Source organism: Panthera uncia, chromosome A2 (genome assembly GCF_023721935.1).
Source record: "Panthera uncia isolate 11264 chromosome A2, Puncia_PCG_1.0, whole genome shotgun sequence".
NCBI classification, from domain to species: Eukaryota; Metazoa; Chordata; class Mammalia; order Carnivora; family Felidae; genus Panthera; species Panthera uncia.
The window spans coordinates 30,653,809-30,680,695 of NC_064816.1; the positions used below are offsets into that span (position 1 = coordinate 30,653,809).

The 26,887-nt window shown below is 45.9% G+C and overlaps 1 protein-coding gene across 1 annotated transcript in view; it reads right to left on the reverse strand.

The window, feature by feature from the left end:
* Positions 1-26,887, reverse strand: part of ADAMTS9 (ADAM metallopeptidase with thrombospondin type 1 motif 9) — a 162,852-nt gene that overhangs the window by 19,222 nt on the left and 116,743 nt on the right. The window contains exons 29-36 of the mRNA XM_049642677.1: positions 26,132-26,299; positions 19,026-19,199; positions 6,846-7,019; positions 2,750-2,944; positions 1,555-1,687; positions 920-1,014; positions 710-804; positions 484-617 (exon numbers count right to left, since the gene is read on the reverse strand). Coding sequence (XP_049498634.1) covers positions 484-617; positions 710-804; positions 920-1,014; positions 1,555-1,687; positions 2,750-2,944; positions 6,846-7,019; positions 19,026-19,199; positions 26,132-26,299 — 1,168 coding nt within the window. The remainder of the gene's footprint in view (positions 1-483; positions 618-709; positions 805-919; positions 1,015-1,554; positions 1,688-2,749; positions 2,945-6,845; positions 7,020-19,025; positions 19,200-26,131; positions 26,300-26,887) is intronic.

Genomic DNA, 26,887 nt, shown 5'->3' on the forward strand with positions numbered 1-26,887 from the left:
ATTCCATCAGAATCTCTTTAAGGCGTGCAGCTATTCTGTCTTCTCCCTTCAAAGCTTCTGCTACTACCCTTCCTTTCCCCACGCCGATACCCTGTGCCTGGCTAACTGCTACTTGACCTTAAGATGTCAGGTTCAGTGTCATATTTTGGGGGATGCCGTCCTGACTCCCCCCACTGCAGTGGTCCCCTTTTAGTGGCCTTCACCTACTCCACGCATTGATTTCTCACAAATCTCACGGGAACTCCGCCCTGGGCAAGGCACCTTCCAGGGACTGGCTGTACAGCAGTAAAACGGAAAGGAGCCAACCCCGCCCTCACGCAGCTTGGACCCCAGCTGTTGTCACTGGATGGCAAGGCAACCCATCTCGTTCCCCCGCAGCATCTCAGAGCCTTGCCCCCGGCCAGTGTGCGCTGTGCAGTTCGCTGGCTGAATGGGGAGAGGAATGGGCACGTCCCCTTCTCCGTGACATTCTACCGGACTTACTTATTATCTGCATCGTGGTCAGGTCTATTCTGATTTTCTGGAAGCTGGAAAACCCAGCTGCCGTGTAGTCCTTCCGACACTGGCAGTCATCCCGTCGGCTCCCGTTGTAGGGACATTCGGTTGGGTTGTGCAGCCTACGTCACGGAGAGAATGTTCTGGTGAGGATGGCAGCTACTTCCGGGGCATCTCCAGCTGTCTGTGCCCTTCCGAGCCCGAACGCTCCTACCTGTGCCCGTATACCTCGGAGAAGTTTTCTGAGTCACCATGGACCAGGGTTATGAACTCTTTGGGGTGGTCAGACTGCATCCCTGCACAGAATATCTGAAAGAGAGGCCAGAAATAACCTAGGAAGAGCAGCTCAGAGGTGAGACCATGGGACCCAGGGCGACTCACTCTCCAATCATTCTAGAAATAATGACTGATATGCATTGCTCACCTTCAGGAGCTTTCCCGCGATGAGCAGAAAGTATTCACCATCTTCGGTGGCACCTTTCAGTCTCTTTACCTCCTTGCAGTTCTGGGGTAACTCACCTAGAAACCATGAAACGTACAAAAGGAGTGTGATGCTCCCGGATCCCCCCGCTGTCTGCCTGGGGAATGAATGATACTGTTCACACTAACACTTTGCAGCTTGAAAAGGCGGGGTGGGGGGGATAATTTCCTTAGAATAAATTCTTTCCCTTTTGGGGGGTAAAAGTTTTTTTTTCTTTGAGTTTTATGGAGAGGTAACTGACCTATAGCAGTGTATAGATTTAAGGCGTAGAGCATAGTGGCTTGAGTTCTACAGATTGTGAATAGTTACACTAAGTTTAGTTAACATCCATCATTTCCTACAGATAGATGCATAAAAATGGTTTTTGTTTCCTTTTTGATGAGAACTTTCAGGATCTACTCTCTTCGCGACTTCCAAACGTAGCATACGGCAGTGTTGACTATGGTTTTCACGCTGTGCATTTCATCCCCAGCACTTATTTATCTTATAAATTCTCTATTTCCAATGAGGGTGGGCAAACGAACAAGGAAACCCTGGTCCTTGTGCTCCGGAGAAAGGGCTTCAGCTGGCCCACTTACAGTTATAGATATTGTGACAAGTTTTCCTTTCTTCTGGCTTCAGGTCGGCAGGGCATAAGTGGCTGGGCTGGTCCTCGTTGGTTAAACACTGCACAGATCTGTGTGTCACTCCCACACCACAGGACACTGAGCACTGGAAGGCAGACCAGAGTCAGTGATGCAGCCCCGGAACCCGGGAGGCTTGGGGTCTAGTGACGCGGGGCTCACAGCTCCACGTCCGAGGTGTCATTTCAGACCCTAGGCTGCTAAAAACAAATGCTGACGTATGTGCAACACTTACAGTGGAGCAGTCTCTGTGCTAAGCATTATACATCCATGTTCATATATGTGGGTATCTTACCTGTGTATTTATATTTACATGCATAACATATATACTTATATATATGACATATATATCCGATATATAATTTTCTCATTAAGCCTTACAAAAATTTTCTGAGATAGTACTCCCATTATTCTATTTTTACAGAGAGGAGATTGGGGCCCAAATGTCAAGAAACTTGTTCAAGGTCATGGTAGAGCCAGGATTCAAACCCTAACCCCTTTCAACCGATCCTGTACTTTGTCTCATCGCTTGGCCACACTGAGAACCTAGTAGGCAGGAGCCAGGGGGTGGTGGCAATACTCCAAGGACAGTCGCAATTTTAAATGTTCTCGCTTATTGTACGCCTAATGCAGTGAAATACTCCCGTTGAAGAGGGACCAGAGTCTGCTGACTTCCTAACCGCGGAAGCAACAACGAACTCTTCTGTAACTCTTACTAGGTGACAGAGTTCCGGGAGCTGGTGTGGAAAAACATCGTGGTAAAATACGCGTAACGTGAAGTGTGCTATTATGATCTACGAGCTGTTTACATATTAACTCGTCCCTTCTTCACCACCACCCATTTTGCAGATGAGGAAACAGAGACACGGAAGTGTTGCACCTCTCATTCAACTGGCAAGTAGGAGGGCCAGGATTCACAGGGCGGGCATCTGGCTTCGGAGCCCGTGCTCTAAGCTCTGGGTTTGGCCACCCTGCCGAACGAGAAGAGAACCTTCTCTTCCCATCAGCCCACCTTGAGGTGCTAACGCCAGTGTCTTCCCAGCATCCCTCCCGGAAGGAGGATCCCTCGGGACGGCCGAGGCAGGACATGTCTAAGATGAAGTCTGGGATCCCAAAGCTTTCCCATTTGATCACCGAACAGTCTACTTACGCTGCCCCAGTTGCCAACTCTCCAGCTGGCCGACACAGGGCACTCCCTCAGGTAGCACGGATGGACGCTGGGGGGCTGAGTGCCCGGGCAGTTGACGGCCGTTTGGTAGCTGTACTCATAATTCTCCTTCCCGGTGTAAATCTCGCTACAGGAGACGAGCCTTTGTCTGTAGCCCTTTCCACAGGTCACTGAGCACTGGGAAAACAGGGGGTGGGAGGAGAGGCTGGAGCAGCGCCTGGGGGCAGCCCACAATAGGCCCCTGACCCCCACATCCAACGTTGACCCCGGACGACGCTGCAGAGAGCTCTCACTTTATTAGCTTGTTTGTGCATTGCAAGCGGCAGGCCCCGAGCGCACCGCGGACAGACAACCCTAAAAGTCGCCTTCGGGGATCTAGTGTGGCCCCCGCTGCGGGACGGGGCGCCCTGAGCCCTTGCTTTGGATTTCAAGGGGAGGAGGGGAGGAGGCTCCAGCTGTCCCTGGTTCCATTTAGACGCTCCCCAAAGCCCCACTGCACATGCTTCTCCAAACCGGAGATGTGGCCACGGGGGACAGGAGGAGGGCGTGTCACAGCTCACCTGAGTTACAGGTGAAACCCAAGCACTTAGCCAAAAGGGGACTTGGGCGCAGTTTTCCTTTCCTGCTCCGTTCGTTTTGCTTTCCCGTCTGCCCCGCACTCACTCTCCTTCTCTCTTTGCTCTCCCTGCCCATACGTCTGGACCGATGATGTCACCCTTCTGCTCTCCTATCTCTTTGCCTATCTAACCAGATCAGGCAGTCACTTTACCTGTTGACCATCATTACACGACATTTACAAATATGCAAACAACATGCCAAAGGAGAAAGAGAGGACGTCTTACTAGCGTCCAAGATCCTTCCTGTGATGAGACACCTAATTGGTTACTGACGCCATGTTCAAGTAGGTTCGACCTCCCACGCTAAGTACTTGATACAATATATTTAGAAAATAAAAGTGCATCGTAGTGAATTTAGTTTTGATGGTGTTTTTTAGACAATGTGGTCAGATAACCGGCCATCCCCTGGGAAGGTGTCACATAAAATTAAGTGAGACGATCAGGATTCTCTAAACCAAAGGTTGCCGGAGGCGTCCTGGATGAACCCCTGACCCAGTCCGCAGCAAGTGGTGTGGTCTGCTTTTTCCAGGGGGAGCATCCATGAGGTCTCACTAGCTATTAAAAGCCACAGTGTCATTCTTTCCTAACGTCTCCTGAGCTGGTGCTTTCAGCCACGTGGCTTTCGTCTCCTATAACTACCTGTTCCAGGGAGAAGATACCTCTTGAAGAGGTCCTGGAGGCAGGGGGGTGACAGGCCCAGCCAGAGGCACACGGAGCATCCCTGGTCCTTCCTTTTCAGATGGCTCGAGACCTGGAAATGTTGTGCATGTTTCTTCCTTCTTCGGCTGCCACTGTTCAAATGCTTGAAGAGCCAGCAGAGGCCAGGACCGGGGAGGGCGAGGCTGGTCTGGGTGTTTCGTGTGTGGGCAGATCGCCAGCCAATGCTGGGTCTGTCTAGGCTGGGAGGGAGGAGGGGGACTGGCGGGGAGGAGGGAGGCAGGGAAGCTCTTACTCTTGACTCTCCATGCCCTGGGAGGTCATGTGCTTGCTTCATTATGAGCATATATTACTTTTCTAATGTGAAAATAACAGTAAAGCAGGATGAAATGGTAAGAATGTGCGCTCCTTGCATTAATGATGCACTTCAGGCCTAAGCCGAGAAATGCATGATGAGCCAGGGGTGATGGGGTGCTCTTTTCCCATCTGGCCCAGGCCTGCTCAAATTCAAGGAGAGTCAGAGAAAAGCACTCAACTCTCCAGGGGACAGAGGTCCTAGAGAGAAGGCATGGCTTGCTGTGGCTCTTGAACTTTTCCAGAAGCTTTTCTAGAGGGATTTCTGGTCCAGTGGCCCTTGCATCCATGTGAGGTCCTATCTCCAACCCTTCTCCACTTTGCTATAAGTTTCCAGAGTTTTTAATCCATGATACACTTGAGAATTTGCAGAAATACTGAAGACTTTTTTTTTTTTTTTTTTTTTGGAGAAGATTTGGATCTTCTCCAAGTCTCATCTGTTGGGGGGTTAAGATTAAGGTTAAAATAAAGCTACAGGAGTCACATGACTCAGTCTTAGATCGCAATTCTTTTAGCATAATAATAACACACAAAAGACTGGCTAAGATGAAAAGTGAAGAGGCCAATGTTTGCAGTGTGACAAGTGTAGAAACCCCAGAGAGATGAACGACCAAGAAGTAAGCCAGAAACTACTAAGAGGAGGCCTCCAGGAGGCAGAGAGGAGAGCTCAGAGGCCTGAGGAGCGAGAGAGGCTTTTCCCTGCCTGGTGGGGAACCAGGCAGTTACGGACCTGAGAACCAGAAGTTATGGACCACACCTGACGAGGACCGGGGAGAAGTGAGTTGAAGAGAAGAGAGGAACCCTCCCCAGATGCCTTCCCCCAGACCCTCCTTGGAATCTGGATGGGTTGGAACCTATGCCTCAAACCCAAAGTCAAGGACTATTTTGAGCAAGCATCTGGACTCCCAGGTTCCTGGCTAGCCAATGGTAAATGTACTTCCTAATGATTTGGACCACGTCTCCTTTCCACTCTTTAAGAGTTGGAGAACATGCAGAGTCGGGGTAAAGGAGGGCTTCTCAACTTTAGCACCATGGCCATCTGGGCCAGATAGCTCTCTGTTGTGTGTGTGGGGGGGAGGAGGGGTGGCTGGGTGGGGGAGGGCTGTCCCACATACTCCAGGAGATTTAGCAGCATCCCTGACCTCTACCCACTAGATGCTGGTAGTATCCCACTTCCTCCACTTGTGACAACCAAAAATGTCTCCAGACATTGCCAGATGTCCCCTGGGTGAGGAAGGGGAGGCAAAAGTCAATGGAGCAAAGAGAAGAAGGATGGGGAGACATAGTTAGAAAGGACTCTAGGCCAGCTACAGTGAAGGAAGCATTCACCACCCAACACACATATCGTCTGCATGCAAATATTCCTCCTATTGAAATGTGAAACCGCTGCCCTGTGAAACTTTGCTACGAGCCCAGGTAATTCCGAAACCTCTAACTCCTTTTGGGCAAATGACAACTGGTTTGGATGTTAGAGGTCTTTCAGTCTTTGAAAATATTATGAGGCAGAGAAGGAAGTAAACCATAAGAGACTCTTAAATACAGAGAACAAACTGAGGGGCTGCTGGAGGGGAGGTGGGTGGGGGATGGGCTAGATGGAGGATGGGCATTAGGGAGGCCACTTGTTGGGATGAGCCCTGGGGGCCATATGGAAGGGATGAATCACAAATTCTACTCCTGAAATCAAGACTACACTGTACATCAACTAACTTGAATTTAAATAAGTAAATTTAAGAAGTGTTACGAGGTTTGAAAACAATGTGATCATGTTTGGTCTATTAATAATAAAAAGTTTCTAGATTAGGCACTGTGGGCAAAAGAAGAGAAGAAAAAAATTGATTCCTTGAATACTTTGGAAAATCATTTGGTTCCTCTGGATCAGAGGTTGTCAAAGAGGCAGCCCATATCTGGCCCACAGAAAGGTTTGCTTTGCCCCACATAACGTTTTCAAATAAAAAATTGGAGTCCACGTTTTAAAGTTAGGAGACCCCGCATAAAAGTTCAGATTTTTGTCCTCCTTGAAAACTCAGGTCTGGTACCACCGGACCCACATTTCTGCATGGCCTCTGCTGGAGAGGGAGGGAGCTGCTCCCATCACACGGGACGTGCTCGTTTGTCACAGTCTCTGCCATTCCTTGTTGTCTCCCCGATGCGAAAGGCATCTTCTTATGTTAACTCTCTTCAGACACCAACAGGCATCACATGAACTAGCAGGCCCTGTGATAATTCCTCCTTTATCATACCAACAGGACATCAAGGGGAATCACAGGACTGAGGGGAACCGAGAGATCATCTCAGGCATCCTCCTACCTTGCACATGGGGGGAGGGGTCTAGCCCCAGCAGGTGGAACTGGCAGGTGGGTCCCAGTCTCCCCCGTTCCTACCCAGAGGTCACTCTGTTGCCTTCAGGCCGTCGCTGTCTTGGAGGCGGTTACAGAATCCCCGGGACGTACCTCTGACCATTCTCCTGTGATCCAGACATACTCGCAGGGCTGCAAACTACAGCTCTCCCGGTCCGCAGGCCGCTTGCTCGTGTCGCAGCGTAGGCCGTGAACCTCAGTGCCTTTGTCCACATCCATACACACCACCTTGCGGTACCTGGAGCCCTCGCCACACGTCTTGGTGCACTGTTCGTGACAGACAGAACAGGTGTTGATATGGAAAGCTAATAAATGGCTTATTATATGCTGTTTTTGTGGTGACTTATTTTCCTGTCTTGTCTACCCTTTAGGAATGTGAGGCCTCTGAGGGGAGGCATGATCCGAGGACTCATTGTCTTATCCCACTTATTCCCAACACTGTTCCTGGCACAGCGATAAGTGTTTGATAAGTGGCTATTGGAGGGAAGGAATGGAAGCATGAATGAACGGATGTCAGGTTTGGAAAGGACCTTACGGCTTGACGACTTTACTCACGCAAACATGGAGTCTCTTTAAAACTTACAGCTAAATGATTATCAAACGGTGTCTAAATACCTCGAGAGTCAGGGAAGTTGTTATGTGTCCAGGTGGCCCATTTTATCTTACGACTACACACACCAATTTGCAGACCGCAGCCTCGTGTCCTAGTTGTCGACTCCAGGGGAGCATGAAGGACAAATTTCATTTCTCCCAAATCGTCCCCCTTCCGGGACTTGAGAGGCTTTGCTTTACTGTGACACCTTCCCCACCACCCCCCCTCCTGCCCCCAACTGACTGGGTTTTCTCCTCCAGGATGAAGGGCTCTCATCCCTCATTCACTTGGGAAATATTCACCAAGTTCCTAGCATCAGGGCCTGTGATGGGTCCCGGGTCAACAAGAACGGACACGCACCGCACAGCCCTCAGAGAGGAGCTTATATTTTAGCAGCAAAGACAGACGTTGAGGACGGAGACAGCTAAGACTTAAAGATTACTGCAATCTCCATTTTTCAGATGGAGAAACTGGGACTTAGCCGAAATGCCTTGCCCCAGATCAAACAACTCTTTGTGAGGTAGATGGGACACATCTTTTTATTCCCATCCACCAAGTGAGGAAAACAGAGCAAGCTGTACGTGCTGTTCCAGGACCCTCTCTATGCTGTCCGCAAGCTCCCTATCTTCTTCGCTTTAACCAACGGCACACCCACCTTTGAAGTTTAACCTGGTTATCTGTGTGCTAAAGGTTTCCCAAAGCCCGTCCTATCTAAAGCATCTATCGTGTCCCAGCATTTCAAGACTGTAAACCACCTTGGAGATCCACGGTGAGCTAATCTGGGGACTCCTGTTTCCTTTACACCAGGGATTACGCGTCCTATAGCCCCTGGGCCTTAGCTAACTCATTAACAACAACCGAGAATTGTGGGTAGCATGGTATCTTTTAAACTTTCTCTTCTCAAAAGTCTATTTAGGGGGTGCCGGGGTGGCTCTGTCGGTTAAGCACCCAACTTCGGCTCAGGTCATTGCCTCGTGGTTCATGGGTTCAAGCCCCGCGTCGGGCTCTGTGCTGACAGCTCAGAGCCTGGAGCTGCTTCCGATTATGTGTCTCCCTCTCTCTCTGCCCCTCCCCCACTTGCTCTCTTGCACTCTCTCTCTCTCTCTCTCTCTCTCTCAAAAATAAATAAACATAAAAAAATTTTTTAAGTCTATTTAGGGAGACCCATGGACCCCCACCTATCTTTTTCTCCTCTCACACCTCTTTCCCTTTTATTACCTACCTTGTCCCACAGGCATTTCAGTTTGGACTCCAGTCTGACTCTGAAAAGTCTTTGCAGATATGTCTTGTGCCTTGCTTTTTTGGCAGTAAAATACACCTAACCTAACCTAACATTGATCATTTCGATCATTTTAAAGTGTACAATTCAGTGGCATTTAATCATCTGCAACGTCGTAAGATCGTCATCCCTATGTGCTTCCAGAACGTTTTCATCACCCGAAAAGGAAACGCTGTACCCATGAAACAGTCAGTCACTCCTTGCTTCCCCAACCGCCCGGCCACCCCCCCTCCCCCACCCCCAGCCCGTGCAACCACCAAGCTGCTCTCTGTCTATAGCGGTTTGCCTGTTCTGGCTGTTTCATATGAATGGCATACAATACGCAGCCTTTTGTGACTGGCTTCTTCATTCAGCATACTGCTTTCAAGGTCAATCCATGTTGTAGCATGTATCTGTACTTTCTTCCTTTCTGTGGCTGAATAACCATCTGTTGTGTGGCTATACCACATTGTGGTCATTCAAATGACAACGGACATTGGGCTGTTTCCACCTCGTGGCCATTATGAATGGTGCTATGAACACTCATGTCCAAGTTTGAACATGTGGTTTCAATTCTTCGGGGTGTACCCCAGGAGTAGAAATGCTGAGTCATCTGGGATACCCCGTGCCTTTTGTGAGCCACTTTGTTCTTTTAGGAAGTAAAAGGGAGATGCGATGTGTCCTGCTACCCCTTATCATTTGCAAACTTAACTCATAGCTTCTGCTGCTTGGAAGCGAACCTCCACGTCTAGAATGTGGAGTCACTTGAATTTTTCTGGGGCACAAATGTGAATTGAAAGTTCTCAGGGGCGCCTGGGTGGCGCAGTCGGTTAAGCGTCCGACTTCAGCCAGGTCACGATCTCGCGGTCCGTGAGTTCGAGCCCCGCGTCAGGCTCTGGACTGATGGCTCGGAGCCTGGAGCCTGTTTCCAATTCTGTGTCTCCCTCTCTCTCTGCCCCTCCCCCGTTCATGCTCTGTCTCTCTCTGTCCCAAAAATAAATAAAAAACGTTAAAAAAAAAATTTAAAAAAAAAATAAAAATAAAAATAAAAAAAAAAGAAAGTTCTCTGAGGCGATGAGTGCAGATGAGCAAATCACTTCAAAGGGTCTGGGAGGCTGGTTGAGCCCCGTTCCCTAGGTCAACCCTAGCTTGGGGTTTTCTGTTCCTCTGGAGTGTCCTGGGTACTAGTGTGAAGCAATAACACTTTTGTTTATTCACACACACACACACACAATCCCAAATGAGTTACAGAGCCACTGAATGTTCAAAAGCAAAACAAAGCCGTGGTTAATCTATGATGTGTATACAAATGCAGAAGAAACACTTAACTGCCTGGAGAAAAAGTAATTCCTTAGAAAATCGGGACTTAGGTGACTCAGATCCTGATTACTGAGCGGCCCAAACTGGACTAAACCTTCCAGTGTCTTCTTCATTAATCCCTCAGGCTCTAATCTGTGCCAATAAGTAACAGTTTCGATAGAAATGCAAGGACTTCTAGACACCTATTTGCTTTTTAAGGGCTTCTGCCTTGGTGTCCAGGAAAGGTTAACTACCATGAAAACTCTTTTGCCGACGGTGGAGAAGGGAGTTAGTTGGGAGACCTTATGAACATTGCTTTTAGAAAAATTAAGCTAGGTAAATAAGTGACTCGTCCAGGGTGTTGGAATTAGTCAACAGCAGCTCTGAAAGTCACCTGGCAAGGCTTTTCTCCTGGGGTCCTAACTAGAGCACGGGGGCTGGGGGCACAGAAAGCAAACCCACCCAAGCTCCTGAATTTTACCAGCTTTTGGGAATATCACTGCCCACCAAACCCAGAATTAAGGACTCTTTCTATGTTCTATGTTCTATGTTCTAAAAACAGCCAGGAAGTTCAACTAGCCTCATTTTCACTTCCAAAAGGTTTTCTCGACTCTCGTTACAGCTCTGAGAAATAACTATAATTCATCAAGCCACGGGTCACGGGGCTGCACTAAACTGGGTAGCTTGCTCATCGCCCTGCAGGCTACATATGCCTTTAAATGTGCTGAGATTAACAGGAGGAAAATAGCTGTCGACATTTGAGAGTGAGGAAGAGCTACCGTAAACTTTTAAGGGACTATTTTGTTTAACCAGGTAGGTTGGCCACAGGGTAATGGTCTAAAGAGGGTCCTTTAATGCAGGGAGTAGAAACTGCCTTTCCTTAAACATGGTAATGGAGTTGCTTTACACTTTTTCATGAGATGCCCTAACCATGGGTAGGAAAAAAAAAATCATTTCATATTTACATGGTCTACCTTTTAAGGCTGTCGATTTTGTTCACAAAGTCATTTGTCGTGTCGTTTCCAATGCGAGACTACCATTGTCAGACAGCGTGTGGACAGACGAGTGACAGAACGAGTGGGGACCTTGATGGCACAGTGTTTTGTGTATACTCTGCAGAGTTTTATGTGATAAGGAACAGTAATTACGAATCAATTTCTAACAATGCTTTAAATTGAAAAAGAAAAAAAGCAGCCTTCAAATTACTAATGGGTTCTTTCTCAAAGCTCATTTTAAAGTCAGGTGTGTGGAGTTGGGACATTCTTGCCCCCAAACAGTATATTCATAAGGGAAAAAGGCAGAAATAGGACTATGGAGATATTTGATAACTTCCAAGTTATTCACTCATTCAACCGATATTTGCAGGGGGACCGAGTTCTGTGCTGGGCCCTGGGATACAGCCCTGACATCTTCCTACTCATGTTCTCTCTCTGTTATGACACCCAGGTGGCTGCTACTCCCAGCTTGCTGTCCATATGCCAGGACAGCCGGCTACCTGGTGACCATCGGCATTCAACACTTAGGGCTGCCTCGTATGGCCAGAGGAGCAGGTGCGGGTTTCAGAACAGAGCAGGATGGCGAAAAGAAGCCACCAAGGTGTCCCACAACTGTGACAGCAAGAGAGGAGTAAGGGCGAGGGTCTAGAATTCCCATGGTGCCGAAAGGGGTGCCCAAGCAGTGGCTGAAGAGATGGGTTAGCCAGGGAAGGAGGAGAAGGGGACATTCTCAGGACAGGGCTCAGCGTGCATGGAGGCTGGAGGTGAATGTCGTGGGGAAGCCGGGCTCGGGACCGACCAATGCAGTTTGGGGCTGAGACTCGGTTCGAATCGAGATGGGAATTTCCGAAGGCGGGCAGGGGCCAGGTCACGAAGGCGCTTGTTAGCCTCCTACACTGCTTGGGGGAAAACCCAAACCCTGGCCCTGGCCTACGAATCCTAATCTGGGCGCTCCCGCAGGTCCAGTCTTGGTTCAGCCTTCTGGTCCTTCACTTGCTCTGCTCCCGCCATGCTGCACTTTTGTCTGGGCTGGACCCTGTCCTCTTCCTTCCACCTGGAATCATCTTCCCCTGCCCTTCACCTCCAACCACCCTAAAGAAGGTAGGACTGGCCTGTCATTCTTTGTCTGTATCTCAGTGCCTTGCTTCTTTCCGTCACAGCACGGTTCACACTTGGCAACTTCACAGAACATGTTTGTTTGCTCGCTTTCCGTCTCTTCCACCGGTCAGTCAATCCCCCACAGCAGTGTCGCTGTCCCTACTGCGTCCCCGATGCCCAGACCCCAGCATTTGGTAGGTGCCGGGTAAAGATTTCTTGAGCAAAGTAATGAGGGAAGGAATCATACAGAGTTAATATCTGGCCCTTGTCCACACACCCTATTGCAAACTTCATAAAATCTTTGCAACAGGTTGACCAGAGGCCTGCCGTTTTCTAACTTTTCTGGGCTAAGGGGGTAAACTTGGGAATCATTCTGCAGTTGATCTCAATAAAAGCCCTTGGAATCCTAATATGTATGAGAGCACACGGTCCAAGTCTCTGCACTGGGCCAAAGAGCCACGGGGTGGGAAGCTCTGCGAAGGCCAGACATGTCACAGCATAGCGTGTCCGTGGCAGTGTGGCAAGAAAATAAACTATCTGTTCTTACAGGAAAAACACAGTCTGCTTGACTGTTTTAAATGACATTTTAGAATGTCATGATTCTGAGGACTTAGGAAGGTATTGATATATAAATGTCTTCCCTCCCACCTCTCTCCCTCCTCCTCCCTCCCTCCTCCTTTCCTTCCTTCCTCCCTCCTTCCTTTCTTTCCTTCCTTCCAACTTTTTTTGGTCCCGCTGTCCGCGTTTATTCAACAAGTGTGTTCAGTGCTCTGGGTACTATGCTAAACGTTGAGGAAAACTCTGGCGAACAAACTCTCTGACCTTAAACGGGTGATACTGTAGACAAGGAAATCAGGCAACCACAATTCAGAGTGCTAACTGCTAGAGCAGAGTATTTTCGGGGTGCCAGGAGAGCTGAGAGGAGGGTAGTCTCACGCAGTTATTGGTGGGGAGGTGTGATCAGTAAGGGCTTCTGAGAAGTAGCCTGAAGAGTGGGCAGAGGTGACCGAGGTGAGGGAAGGAGCAGGGCAGCCTCCTTGTGACGCAGAGGCACTAGGGATGAAGAGAATACTCTGGGTAGAGGTGAACAAAAGAATACTTGCAAGTCCTGGAAAATTTGTTCCTTAATGCTAAGAGATACATAACCCACACCCAATTCAAACTCGATTGAGACCTCTACAGCTATAAGGAAATTCATATGTCAGATTATAATACTAGTAAGTAAAATCATTAGGATGCTATTAAGTAACATCATCATGATAATTTTCAAAACAATGAAAAAGTCATCCCCCCCCCCCCGCCCCCCACAGCCTCATGGGCATTATAATTCTAAAGTGAGTGAAATTCAGCTTGGAAAGGTCCAATACCTGGCCCCAAGTTGGCAGGTGATATTAAAAACCTGGAGTCGTGTCTGGATACAGCATTTGTCTCTTCTCTAATTGTCTCGCCTTATATCTATTATTATTATTATTTTTTTTTTACGTTTATTTATTTTTGAGACGGAGAGACAGCATGAATGGGGGAGGGTCAGAGAGAGAGGGAGACACAGAATCCGAAACAGGCTCCAGGCTCTGAGCTGTCAGCACAGAGCCCGACATGGGGCCCGAACTCACGGACCGCGAGATCATGACCCGAGCCGAAGTCGGATGCTTAACCGACTGAGCCACACAGGCGCCCCATCGCCTTATTATCTAAAAGTCCAGGCTCTACTTTTAGGGTATCCTGAAGGCACACGGGTGCTTCTTCCCTGCTGTGTAGGTACCAGGCCTCCCAACAAAGGAGGCCCAGTGAGATCTCCATCACCATCAAGACTGACCCCACTGGCTTAGGGGCGGACTGCCAACCCAGGGGACCAAGCATTCCATGTTCTGAAGGAGGTGGGGGGGGTGCTCACCCAATAAAGGGAATTGGACTTTATGCCAACTCTGGCTTCCGTGAGAGGCTAGACAAGCCATTAAGAAGGAAATAAAATAATTTGCCTCAGATGAATGCTGGCATGGGAGGGAGGAGAATATAAAGATTCAGAGCGCGTGTTCCAGAAGTCAGGCTTCCAAGCTTCAAATCCCAGCCTTATTAGTTACTGAATGCATGAACTTGGATGAATTAATCTATCTGAGCCTCAAGTTTCCTCATCTTTAAGTGAGGATAAAAACTTAATTACTTCATTAGAGAGTTATGGAAAGGTTAAGTGAGGTCTTCCATAAAAAACACTCAATATAGTGCTTGGTCCCTAGCTTAATAAACAAAAAGATGTATTATTTTTATCATCAGTATCGACCACTGAACTGTGTAAGTCTGGGGGATGCCCCTCGTATTGTAACCTATGGGAACGGTACCCCCAGAGTTGTGCAGTGTGCAACCTGTATGACTGAGAAAAGCGTACCCGATGATCCTGCTGTTGTGGTTATGCAGAACCTGTGCTCCTCAAGGTGGACACCTGGATTATTTGTCAAAACGAGAGGGCTGCCATTCCCTATGTGCCTAGCATGACACACATCTTGCCCCCAAACAAGTGGGCTTTGACAATCCACAAGGGGGAGGCAAGAGGGAAAAATACACACTCAGCAGGCAAACAAGAGCTCTGAGGTGGGTGCCAAGGACGGCTCTGAGGTGGGTGCCAAGGGCCTCGGCTGTGAGGCTGGACCTTGGCATCCTCACTGACATCAGGTCGAGGTGTCACTCGTGGATGGGAACCAAGTCAAAGCAGATCTGAGGGAAGATGGTGGAAGAAGGAGTGGGTGGGAGGGGAAGTAGGCATGAGAGAGGGGTGAGGGCCGTGACTGAGGGGAGTCTGAAGGGTGCTGTGCTGTCCGATCTGCTGTTTAACAAGGATAACTTTGATCATGAAACTAGGGACAATGAATGATTACAGCAGAACTTCCCTAGGCACGCACAAGGACTGCGGGCACGCAATCAGGAAGGAAGATCTGGCCTATTGAGGTGGTTGCCCAGTTGCTATGAACACTCACTCTAAGTGTTGTGGCCGTGAGGACATTCTAAGAGGGCCACCAGCATGCTGTGCGTAGGAGGAACAAAGGCTTTGGACGGGTCTTCTCCCTCCTCCAGCTGCCCCAAGCCTCGCTCTGCCAATTCAGTGTCACGTGAGGGCACCCCCCTAGGCCTCTATCCTCTCTTACCACCCAGGTCCACCTTTCTCAAACTTTCCGCTTTGGGTTCAGATGGGTGAGAAAGCATGGTTGCAGGTGGGTAACTGTAAGAATCTGCTTTTCCCACTGCTTAAAGATTCTGTTCTCTTCGTGAGAATGGTTAATCTCTAACTTTTAAATACGGCCACAGGTCAGGCTAGCTCCTTAGGTGTTCTGTTCTTACGTGGAGCTTGACAGCAATATTTAAAGCAGGATGTTAAAAGATCCGTCTGCATAGCGTAGGCAAAGATGTACATTTCTAAGCATATTTTGTACGATCAGAGGCAGGACTTCCTCGGTGCATATTTGGCGAGGTTTCTATTCTTTGGAATTCAGAAGGAATTGTAAATGGAGCTTGCATTTCCCTGATTGGCTGGAGCATTTCTGAAAGTTGGCTAAAGCGTGAGCAGTCAGCTTAGATTCATTTCAGCACACTCTCTTACTTTCTGTTCCTTGGAACAGTTACACAGGGTCGAGTCTGGCACGAGATGAAGAGGGAGAAGGAGAAAGCAGGCAGGGGTAGGTCTGAAACCAGACCAACAGAGAATCAAGAGGTAACACTGAGGGGGCGAGAGGTCAGGAAGCCCTTTCTTCCTTCCATATCTGATAGTGTCAACCCCCAGACCACTCTATTATCTCTCATTGTCTCACAACAACTCTGTGTAGTTGTTATTATCCCCATTCTATAGGTGGCAAACCCAAGAATCGGAGAAATCAAGCATCCTTGTTCGAAGTCACATGGCTAAACAGTAGGAGTGTTGGGATATGAACTGGACTGCAGAATTCCGTAGTCTCTGGGGATCCCAGGAACCTGTGTGGCTCCAGTGCGATTAACTTGAAATTTACCTGCTTTAGCCATTCCTCCCCACCATCCTCTGGTGAAAGAAAAAAAAAAATACGGAAGGAAAACACGCAAAAAAACCTGAGTAGACAGAGAGAATGAGAGTCCTAAAGAAAGGGCACGATGACAGACAATGTAAGCAGTCCATCAGGAGGGTGAGGGAGACGGAAGGACCGGGAGGAAGGCTGATCTCCACATGGGTTAAACATGCAGCTGTAAGAAAACAGTGCCATTCAAGACTTCATCAAAAAGAAAAAAAAAAACAAAACACCACTCAGGGAGAAATTAAACCATGGAGGTGTAAGACCTGTACATTGAAAGCTATAAGACACTGATAAAATAAATCAAAAACGACACAAATAAATGAAAAGATCTTCTGTGCTCACCAGCTGGAAGCATTAGTACTCTGAAAATGTCCACACTATCCAAAGCAATCTAGAGATTTTAAGGCAATCCTTATCAAAATTCCAAAAGGTGGAAGAAACAATCCTAAAATGTGTATGGACCCACAAAAGACCCTGAAAAACTAAAGCCATCTTGAGAAAGGAGAACACAGCTCAAGCATCACCCTCTTTGATTTCAAACTATATTACAAAATTACACTAATTAAAGCAACATGGTACTGGCATTAAAAGAAACACACAGATCAATGAAACAGAATAGAGGGCCCAGAAGTAAAGTCACACATATATGGTCAATTAATTTATGACAAAGGAGCCAAGAGTATGCAATGGAGAAAAGACCGTCTCTTCAACAAATGGTGTTGGGGAAACTGGACAGACACATGCAAAACAATGAAACTGAACTCCTATCTTACAGCAGACCCAAAAGTTAGGGCAAAATGGATTAGAGACTTGACCCTGAAAGACCTAAACACATAAAATTCCTGGAAGAAAACATAGGGGGTAAGATCCTTGACAATGGTCATGGCCATACTTACTTTGAACATGACACCAAAAGCAAAGACGTCAAAAGCAAAAATAAACAGGTGGGACTGCATCAAACTAAAAATGGGCAAAGGACCCGAACAGACATTTCTCAAAAGAAAACATGCAGATGGCCAACAGATACATGAAAAGGTGCTCAACATCGCTAATCATTGGGGAAATGCAAATCAAAACCACCAGGAGGTATCGCCTCACAATGGCTATTAGCAAAAAGACAAAACATAGCAGGTGTTGGTGAGGATCTGGAGGAGAGGGAACCCCTGGGCATTGTTGGTGGGAATGTAGATCAGTGCAGCCTCTATGGAAAACAGTATGGAGGTTCCTCAAAAAAGTAAAAGGAGAACTACCCTATGATCCTGCAATTCCACTTCTGGGTATTCATCTGAAGGAAATAAAACCGCTAACTTGAAAACCTATCTGCTCCCCCCAGCAGCATTATTTACAACAGCCAAGGCATGGAAGCAACTGAGGTGTCCATCGATGGGCGAATGAATAAAAAAAAATGTGTATACATACAAAGGAATATAATAGCCATAAAAAGGAAGGAAATCCTGCCATCTGACAATATGGGATGGACCTTGAGAGCATTATGCTGAGTGCTACAAGTCAGAAAGGGAAAGAGAAATATCATACGACCTCAGTTGTATATGGAATCTTACAAAAACCAAACTTCTAGATACAGAGAACAGATGGATGGTGCCAGAGGTGATGGGAAAGGTGTAGGTGAGCGGGTGATGGGGTTCAAACGGTATAAACTTCCGGCTACAAAATAAGTAAGTCCTGGGGATATAATACACAGCATGGTGACTGAAGTTAACAATACTGTATCATATACTTGAAAGCTAAGAGAATAGATCTTGAAAGTTCTCAACACCAGAAAAAATTTTGGAACCGTGTGAGCTGACGGATGTTAAGTATAACATAGCTACGGTTAATAACAACTTATAATACATACATACGTCAAATCATCATGTCTTCACCTAAAACAAATACAATGTTATATGCCAATGATAGCTCAATACAACTGGAAAAGATGCACATCAGCATTGCCATGAGTGCTTGTGTAAACTTATTTTTAAATGCGGCTGTAGTATCAGGTAATGGTTTCAGTTTAGAATCAGGTCTTGCTCCTTCTGGGCACGTGACGCTTGGACAAATGACGTTGGCTCTCTGAGCCTCAGTTTTCTTGACTGCAAAATGGGATGATAATAGTGATGCCCACTGTGCCCAGTGCTTAAAAGGATTAAGCGAGGGGAAGAATATAAAGCACGTAGCACACACCAGGCGCTGTTTCTCCCTGTTCTAAAAATCATTCCTGGTGGGAAATTCCTATCTTATCATTCATATCTCTGAACCCTTTACAGCATGTAGTTTTTATGTTGTTCCAAAGTCAATGGACACAGTTTTGCTTTCTTACATTCTTTCTCCCCTTTCTACAATGTATTCTGTTCTGGAAAAAGGAGGTTATCTCCTGCCCAAGTGTTACCTTCCTTAGCCAGGCTCTTCTCCAGGGACGCATAGTGTTTTCTTTAACTAAACATTAACTTGGTGAGGGAGAAAACAAGTCTATTTCTGCATCAACTGAGCTGTTTTTCAGATTCCGTCATTTTTTTTTTTTTTTAATGTTGGAAATGCTTCACTAATTAACTGGGGCTTCAAGCGACCGCCTGTCTTCTCCTTGACAGCCCAAGTCACGGAAAGGAGACAAACACAGAGTAGGTCCTACCTGGAGTCTGCCCTGTGGCTGTCTGAGCTGACACAGAATGACCAAGCTTGGATATACATATTTAAAATATCTCTTCCATCTCCCCCTCCTTTTGTGAAAGATAGCTGTATGCATTTGGCCCAAGGCCTGTTACAGTTTTTCTGGAGGCAGCCAGACTTGGAACATTCAAGAACACAGACGTAGGAACTGCATAAAAAGGAGGAGCTCTCCCACCCTCGTCGGAGTGAACCGCTTGCCGTCTGACAGCAAACCTTTTGGGAAACAGCCAGCCTTGTCACCGTGCTTGAAGGCTTTTCAGGGTAACGGATGTGATGGTTGCAAGGGGGTTGAGCGAAATGCCTGGCAGGTGCCCACTTCATGGCTCTACTTACTTCTTGCCATTCCTCTGCCCTCCAGGCATAGAGAGGACACGGTGCGGCTTGGCAGGCGCGTTCCGACTCCGGTCTGGTGTAGGGGTTGCACTCAGTCTCTCTGGCTGTTTTGTGTGTTCCCGTCTGACAGCTCACACTTCTCCACCGTGTGCCTTGGCCGCAGGACACAGAGCACTAAGAAGAAAGACTGTGTAAGTGGGAGCTTTGGGTCATTTGGTGGGGAGGGTGTGGGTGTGTGTGTGTGTGTGTGTGTGTGGCAGGAGTGGCGAGGGTCACAGTCATGGGGAATGCGCTCCTAATCCAATGACTTTCCTTGCGATTACAAAGCTTTCTAATTTCCAATGAAGGGGACCCAAGATAATGTCTTAAATCTGCAAACTCACTGCCTGTCGATGCCGGTGAGCGAGCAAAGTATCTCTACCTTTCTTGGGGAATCTCTAAAGATACCAAAAGTCTTGGAGATGGGAGAGGTTGGGAGAGATCGTTATGAAACGATACAATCGAAAAATAAATAGTGCTGCCATGTGAAATGAAAATCCCAAATGATTACTATCCCGGAGGATTGCAGTTTCTTGAAAATTGGAGATAAGTGCTGTACAAGAAGAATTTCTTGGCAGATTAAAAGCATAACCCAACGAGAGTAAATTACTGAAGTTTTTAGGGCCTTATAAGTAGAATTATTTTCTCCAGTCTCTTTCTTTCCTTGCTCTTATTCCTGGAGATAGAGGAAAGAAGAATTTTTTTTAAACTACTGAATTCACTAAAGTGTTAGTGTCTATTTACAGCCTCAAATGAATACGTGAAGAATAAAAACTGACAAGGAAAAACCATTTCTTCAGGCGGGCGTCATGTTTCCAGCCCCTGAAAAATACTGTGAATCAGGCTGAAGCATTTTGCTGACCAAGTTGCAAAACGCCATATTAAATCTGCAATTAACTTTCCTTTAAATTAACTTTTTAATGGTTTCCTCATTGCTGGGTTTCATAATCTCACTTACGGGCAGGCCAAGAATTATTGTCTTTATTAAGGTTTTGACAGTTAAAAACCAAAGGCAACATTTGCTTGGAAAGAACAGCATATTACTGCGTTTATTTAAAATCGTTCCTGAGTTTTTGCGATAGCTCAGCCTCCGCTAATTTGTCTGGCATTGAGAAAACAAGTTTAGCATACATTAAAGCCGTATTTCTAAGAGGAAGTCTTAAAGAATAGAATCATGATCCTTTCAATTAGAAAGGTATTCGCGCCCTATCATTTCATATTTTAAGAAAATAGTTGGTGCTCTTTAGAGGGCAGCTCGGGAAATCATATCATTTCAGATGAGTCTATGCCAGGGAGGGGCTCAAATGTTCACATCAAAGCTAGCTAAAGAGAAGGAAATATTTTGAGGCAACACAGCTGCTATTGTTTGGGTTTAATTGTATTAATTGGATTGAATGAGTCTGTGACCCAGAAGGAACCAGACTTTTAAAGTCATTGTGTCCTGGGTGGAATAGGAGGGCCCCTGAAGACAAGTAATGCTCTTGTCTACAGAGAATGACCCTTTAAGGCTCACGGGAGCTACACGTATGTTTCCCATTGATTACCCTGGAAATGAAGGAACTGTAACTTGGGAGTGTCATCCCATGAATGACAGAAATGTTCCAAGGGCGTCATCTTCGACAACAAACAATGACGACTACAAACCCTCTGCCATTTGAATTTGGGGTCTTAAATATAAAAGAGTACATTTCCAGAACAGTGTATCGAAATGGAAATACAAAGAAAGACTAAGAACCATTAGGTAAACAAATTTGAACATGGCATAGGGCTGATATATATTCAAAGTCTCCTAACGTTTTAATAACCTAAAGAAAAAGGAAAAAAAAACCATGAAAGACTTTCAGAGTGTCTCCTATTCAAGCTCTAAATAAATGAAACCTCTTTTTGATGCTATTGTTATTGAGTAAATTACTTATGGTTCAACGAAAGTAAGGTATTAAGAGCCATAAGTATCTAAAACTAAAAAAAATCACTTCCTCCAGTGTTGAATACTTTTTCAAAAGGCAAAGACACAGGAAAGTTCAACTATATAAATGCCGTCGTGGCTTCTGTTTATAATGTCAAAGCCAGGTGTGAAATAAAAAATAAAAGTTTTGACACGACTTAAAGGCATGTGAGGGACGAGCTCTGCCTTTCTGAATCCTGCATCTACGGTCATCTTTATTCTGAATGTAATAGGCTGCATCCGAGTGAACTCTCTGGGTTGCACTTTTCTGCCCGCACTGTGTCTCAAGGGAGGCAATGAGTTGCATACACAGCCAGTCAGGCTTGCTCGGAGAATTCTGAGCGATGTGTATGGAAACCTCGTGAATAAAACAGCAACCGAAAGACCTCTGCGTGACCCTGGAGGTGGTGAGGGTTTGCTGTGTGCACATGTGTGTGCTTAATGCTTCTGGTTCCATTTGGAACAGGCTTTAGTTGGTTTGTAAAAGAAAAAGGTCGGGCAGTCTCTGCTAATGTGCTCCCTCTGCCATCATTCCGGCACAGGATGCGCAGGTCTGAAAGGAGGTGTTTTTCGTTCCAAACTACTGAGCCGGGAGCTATGTTTCATCTGTCTGCTCTCGGTACTGTGCATTGCTAGCTGGTGTGCAGTCCTCACCAACTTGACGGGGGGCCTTGACACTTATTTCCACGGATAAAAAGAATCTCTGTGCACCCTCTGGTGTGTGGGGAATCCTATATACCTGAAAACTGGAAAGTGTTTACATACTTTCTTCCAGAATTACTGCTGAAATTATGGTGGTGATGTTGTTTAGAGGAGGGACTAGCTTGAAAAAGAACTCTCGGAACCAACTTTAATACATAAGAACAGTCCCAATGATAATAGCCACCTTTTACCAAGCACTTACTATGTTCCTGGCTCTGTACTAGGGTTTTTCAACCTAATAATTCTTTCTTGCTGGGAGCTGTTTCATCCACTGTAGGAAGTGTAACAGCATCTGTGGACTCTAACCATTAGATGCCAGGTGTATTCCCCGCCCTCCACCAAGTTGTGACAACCAATGCTGTCTCTAGAAATTGCCTAATGTCCCAAAGGACAAAATCATCCCCTAGTTGAGGGCTTAGCTCCATGCCGAGCATGGCACATGACATATCTTTGTACTTCCTAATAAACCTTTTAGGGAGATCGTGCACAAATACGGCAAGGAACAGAGATAATCACTCCAACTCCAGCAAAAACAAAACCCAAAAGCAGCCAAAGTGAATTCTGCCCTAGGCAATGTACCATGGTTACTGTGGATTAGAATTTGGCTTCCAGTTTTAAAATATGGTGCTAATATGATGCAGTCTTCCGTACTACGTCAGCAAGAGTGTGGGTGAGAAGCCTGTGTTCACACAAATCAACATCAGTGCTCACAGTTCAAATACAAACGAAACAATGGAGAACTCGAAGCACGAAAGCGACCCTTTCTCATCACCGACTCTGTGCACATGGTTTCCTTGATTTCTCAAAGGACACGAGCTACACGTTTGCCATGTTTCTGCATTAAATACTTGCAGAATACTTCAGAATCAAACACCAAAACCAAGCTGCTCTCACTGGATTCACAAGGAAAGTCCTCACCAAAAATGGCTGGTGGATTCACAAGGCAACTTGCCAGTTTGCATTTTGGCATGAACGGTGGAGAGCTTTTAAAAATTAGTTATTTTCCCTTAACCTAAGGCACCGCTGATTGCAAGACAAAGCATAATGTTTTGTATCGCTACAAAAAAGGTCTATTTTAATTAAATCATGGCATTCTGTCGGCTGTTAGGCCCATTCTGAGAACAGTGAGGTTAAGGTGTGAGAGACACATGCATCTCAGGACTGATGAATGACTCCACTGCGTAGATCCATGACTGACGAGTGACGATAAAGTGTTACTTTTACTCTAATCTGCTCATTTAATCTTTTTATTTCTGACCTTCATTTTTTTGGAAAGCCTTTCTAGATGAATAGGATAGATTAAACGATTTTTACTCAGGAATGTTTCTATTTCATGGGATTACCGAGCCTTCACATTTCTCAAACTGAATCAAGAATTCGAGGCTGATTTTTGTCTTAAAATTTCATGTGCATCCCTTACCTCTTGATCAAAAGCATCTACACAAATTGAACATGAGCTTCTAAAAATGCTTTACAGTTTTAGTGAGGATGTTTTCCTTTTTTTAAAATATATAATTTATTGTCCAGTTGGTCTCCGTTCAACACCCAGTGCCCATCCCAACAGGTGCCCTCCTCAATGCCCATCACCCACCCTCCCCTCCCTCCCACCCCCCATCAGCCCTCAGTTTGTCCTTATTGGATGTCTTCCAGTAAAAGCTCTCCTTTTACTGGAAAAATTTCCTTGACAAATTCAAGATTTTCAAAAGATGGAGAAATGAAACATTCCCCTTTAAATCTCAAAGCACCAATTTTGAGGGCGAGACTATGAAGATTAACACAGCGTACCCGTTGCCAACCCCAACATTCTACACGTCTTGTCATCATCAGACATTTCAACATGATGAGAAGTTGCACTCATTCCTCTTCCTACCTTCAACAAGAGATGACTAGGATATAGCTACTGGCAGAAAACAGAAGAACCAGACATAAAATCTTCCAACCATTGTTGCAAATGGGTAATCATTACTCTTGCTTCAGTATCCCTGCCTTAGGGACATTTCTGTTTACCATTGGATCATTAGTAAGCCAATAGTCTTTAACCACGCAGACCGTCTTTCTCCATCAACCACTGCGTCTGATTATTTTCAGCTATACTTCGAAACTGCACAAGTCAGATTTTACTCACGCAGCACCTTGTCCTGCCGCTTTTATAATTCATTTCTACAGATCAAATCAGGGCATTTCAAAGCTGGCCACAGACCATTACATAACTGTGTTTACTTGCATTTTTCTACAAAGGTGACCAGACTTTTCTAAGCAATCATTTTGAACAGGTGCAGTCTTTTCTGGGGAGGCAGTCTGATAATCCTATTACATTATGTTCAAAAAACCCCACAGGGTTCAAACCTAATCATCTCAGCTTTGTAAGCAATTTTGGACTTCCCCAAAAGACCACAGAATGCTGGGCTAAAACTCACTCTGTGTTTACCAGTAGAGAGTGAAAGATTCTTTTAATTGTCTCTATGTCAAATACATAGCCCTATAAAATGAGCATCATCTCCGTGCTCTAAACTTAATATTCAGGGCATGATGCAAATAGATAAGTAGAGGCCAAGCAACATAAAGAAAAGCAACAGAGCATGAAAGTCTACAAGAGGACAAGCTAATTAGTGCAATATCTTAAATAATGTTAGCTGCAGGCTTTTACATGAATTGAATAGCTCCCCAAATAAAAGGGCTGGAAGTTACAGAGGACAGCAGTCACTCAGACAAACCGTTAAGGAAGACCAATATGAAACGCTGCCTTGAAATCTGATCCTGTAGGGAAGCCAGAGGGGAAACTAGCTCTGGCTGGGCACTGATGCTTGGATTGTTGAATTAAAACACAAACACAAACACAAACACAAACACACAGGTCATTCCGATAAAGGCCTCGAGAAGGATGAGGCTACTCTTCTAGGGAATGATGCAGGTCATGTTTTACATTTCTGTGAAGTGGCTATGGTGGGGGGAGGGCGTGCATGTGGGGCAATGGTGACAGCTCAGAGCCTTTAGGAAAAACTCACATTGCTAGAGGAACTTTCCGTTAGTCACATCGAAATGGAGGGTTCCCAACTCCTCCCCATGTTAACACACAACTGTCCAAAGCTTCTTTGAGGCTTTAGGGAATCGAGATCAAGGCTCTGAAAGAACCAAATCTAGAGGGTGCCAACCTAGAACCCTACTTTTCTATTTATTCCTAGGGGCAGCTGTGTGATTCTCCACTGCACAGGAGAACCACAAAGTCAGTAAAACCTCACTGAGGCACATCAGTGGAGGGGAAGAGCAACATTATATACAGAATATATGAAACTGCACCTTATTACTTTTTAAAGTTTATTTATTTTGAGAGAGAGAGAGAAAGAGACAGAGACAGAGACAGACAGAGACAGCAACAGAAAGAAAGAATCCCAAGCAGGCTCCACACTGTCAGCGAGGAGCCCAATGTGGGGCTCGAACTCATGAACCGTGAGATCATGACCTGAGCTGAAGTCGGACATTTAACCGACTGAGCCACCCAGGCTCCCCTGCACCTTATTACTATTAGGTAAGTACCTTCAACCGAGCTGAGAAAATGTACAAGTATAGAGTAAAGAGATCAGCTTCAAGGATTACGTGTCAGAGACTTCAGTTCACACAACAATTATTTATAGATAAATAGAAGCTTCTGGAGTTCTTTGTTGAATCCAACAGGGAAACTCTCTCACCCAGCTGCTGGCTAGATTATCAAATGTTTAGAATTAGCGGAGTCTGACTGCAATCGGTTTCTTGGGTACTTACCCCTTCCCCATCTGATACACACATCACATTCATCCACACCAAATACTACTCTTGAGAGCCTCTTAGATTTAAGACCTCTGAACTAAGTACTTGGCATTCATTATTGCATTAAATCCTCATAAGAGCTAAATGTAGTAGGCTCCGGAAGGTGAAAACAGATCACCCAAGGTCACATAGCTAGCAAATGAGAGAGAACTTCTGTCTCCCACTTCTGCTGTATCTAAGAACATTCGCTATAATACTTCACACTGACAGCCCTTTCTTTAAGAACCTCAAAGGTAAATTCAGACCCAGTCCCTGCGAGGTGACCAGAGTCAACCTTACTGCCATCTGAGTTAGTGTTTTTTTAAGTGGTGAGTGATGATAAAAATGCCATCAGCGAAGCATTAAAGGGCTCCTCTGTGCTAGATGTCTGACATCAATATCTACTACTACTTAGAATTAATTCTCACAACCATCCTACTGTAGGTGTTACCCAAGGCCCCAAGGGTGGAATCCACTCGGCCAGGTAACAACTATCCTGACGGAAAGAGTCGTCCCTCCCCGTCCCCAAGCTCCCCTCTGAAAAACCAAACCTGTGCAGACAAACACAACCAACACGCCGGTGTCAGCCACGTGGCCCAAGGTAAGGAAGCAGTCGTAGAGGAGAAGCATTGCTCACCTGACTCCAGGCGCCAGCTTTCCATTTGGGGCATCTTCCTCCTCTGCACTTTCTGTGCCCACTTGGCTTAGCAAGGTGTTTACAGTAATCACTTTCTAAATGGTTTCCATCTTTTGCCATGCAGTAAACATTTCGTTGTTTATGCCCTCGACCACAAGAGACAGAACACTGAAATATAAAGCAATGGCAAGGTTGTTGTTGTGTTTTTTTTTTTAAATCACATGGAGTTTGATAAAAACCCGTGTCGTGAGATGTTAAGATCATACCTGACAAGAGTCACCATCTCCCCCCTTTTCCAACACCATTTAAGGTAATATCTCAACGCTCTACACGGCAAGAAGATAGCATTCGGGGAAAAAAAATGTCCGTAGTATTTCAGCAGCAATCCTGCCTAGTATTTTGGGTTCTTCAAGAGTGCGGGTAAATCCTGACAATTTTGGCCAAAAAATAAGCCAATGAACCTGAAATTACCATGACATCCTGGGATTCTAAAAAATCTTCCTATGAATTAGAAAGGATGCCTTTCGCACAACTCACTTTATGCAGGATCAGGATACTTCTTCAACCAAATGCCTTGCGATTCACTGATGTGGATAAATGTGCATTTCCAAAATACAACTGTGTCCAATTTCCTAATGAAATGATTTAAGGAAACTCTCCTACCATTTTTCAGAGGATAAACTCTCATTTTCCCAGTCCGTTGGGAAGGAGGTGAAAAAGCCACATTAGAAACCGAAAGGTAAGCTGGCAGGTAAG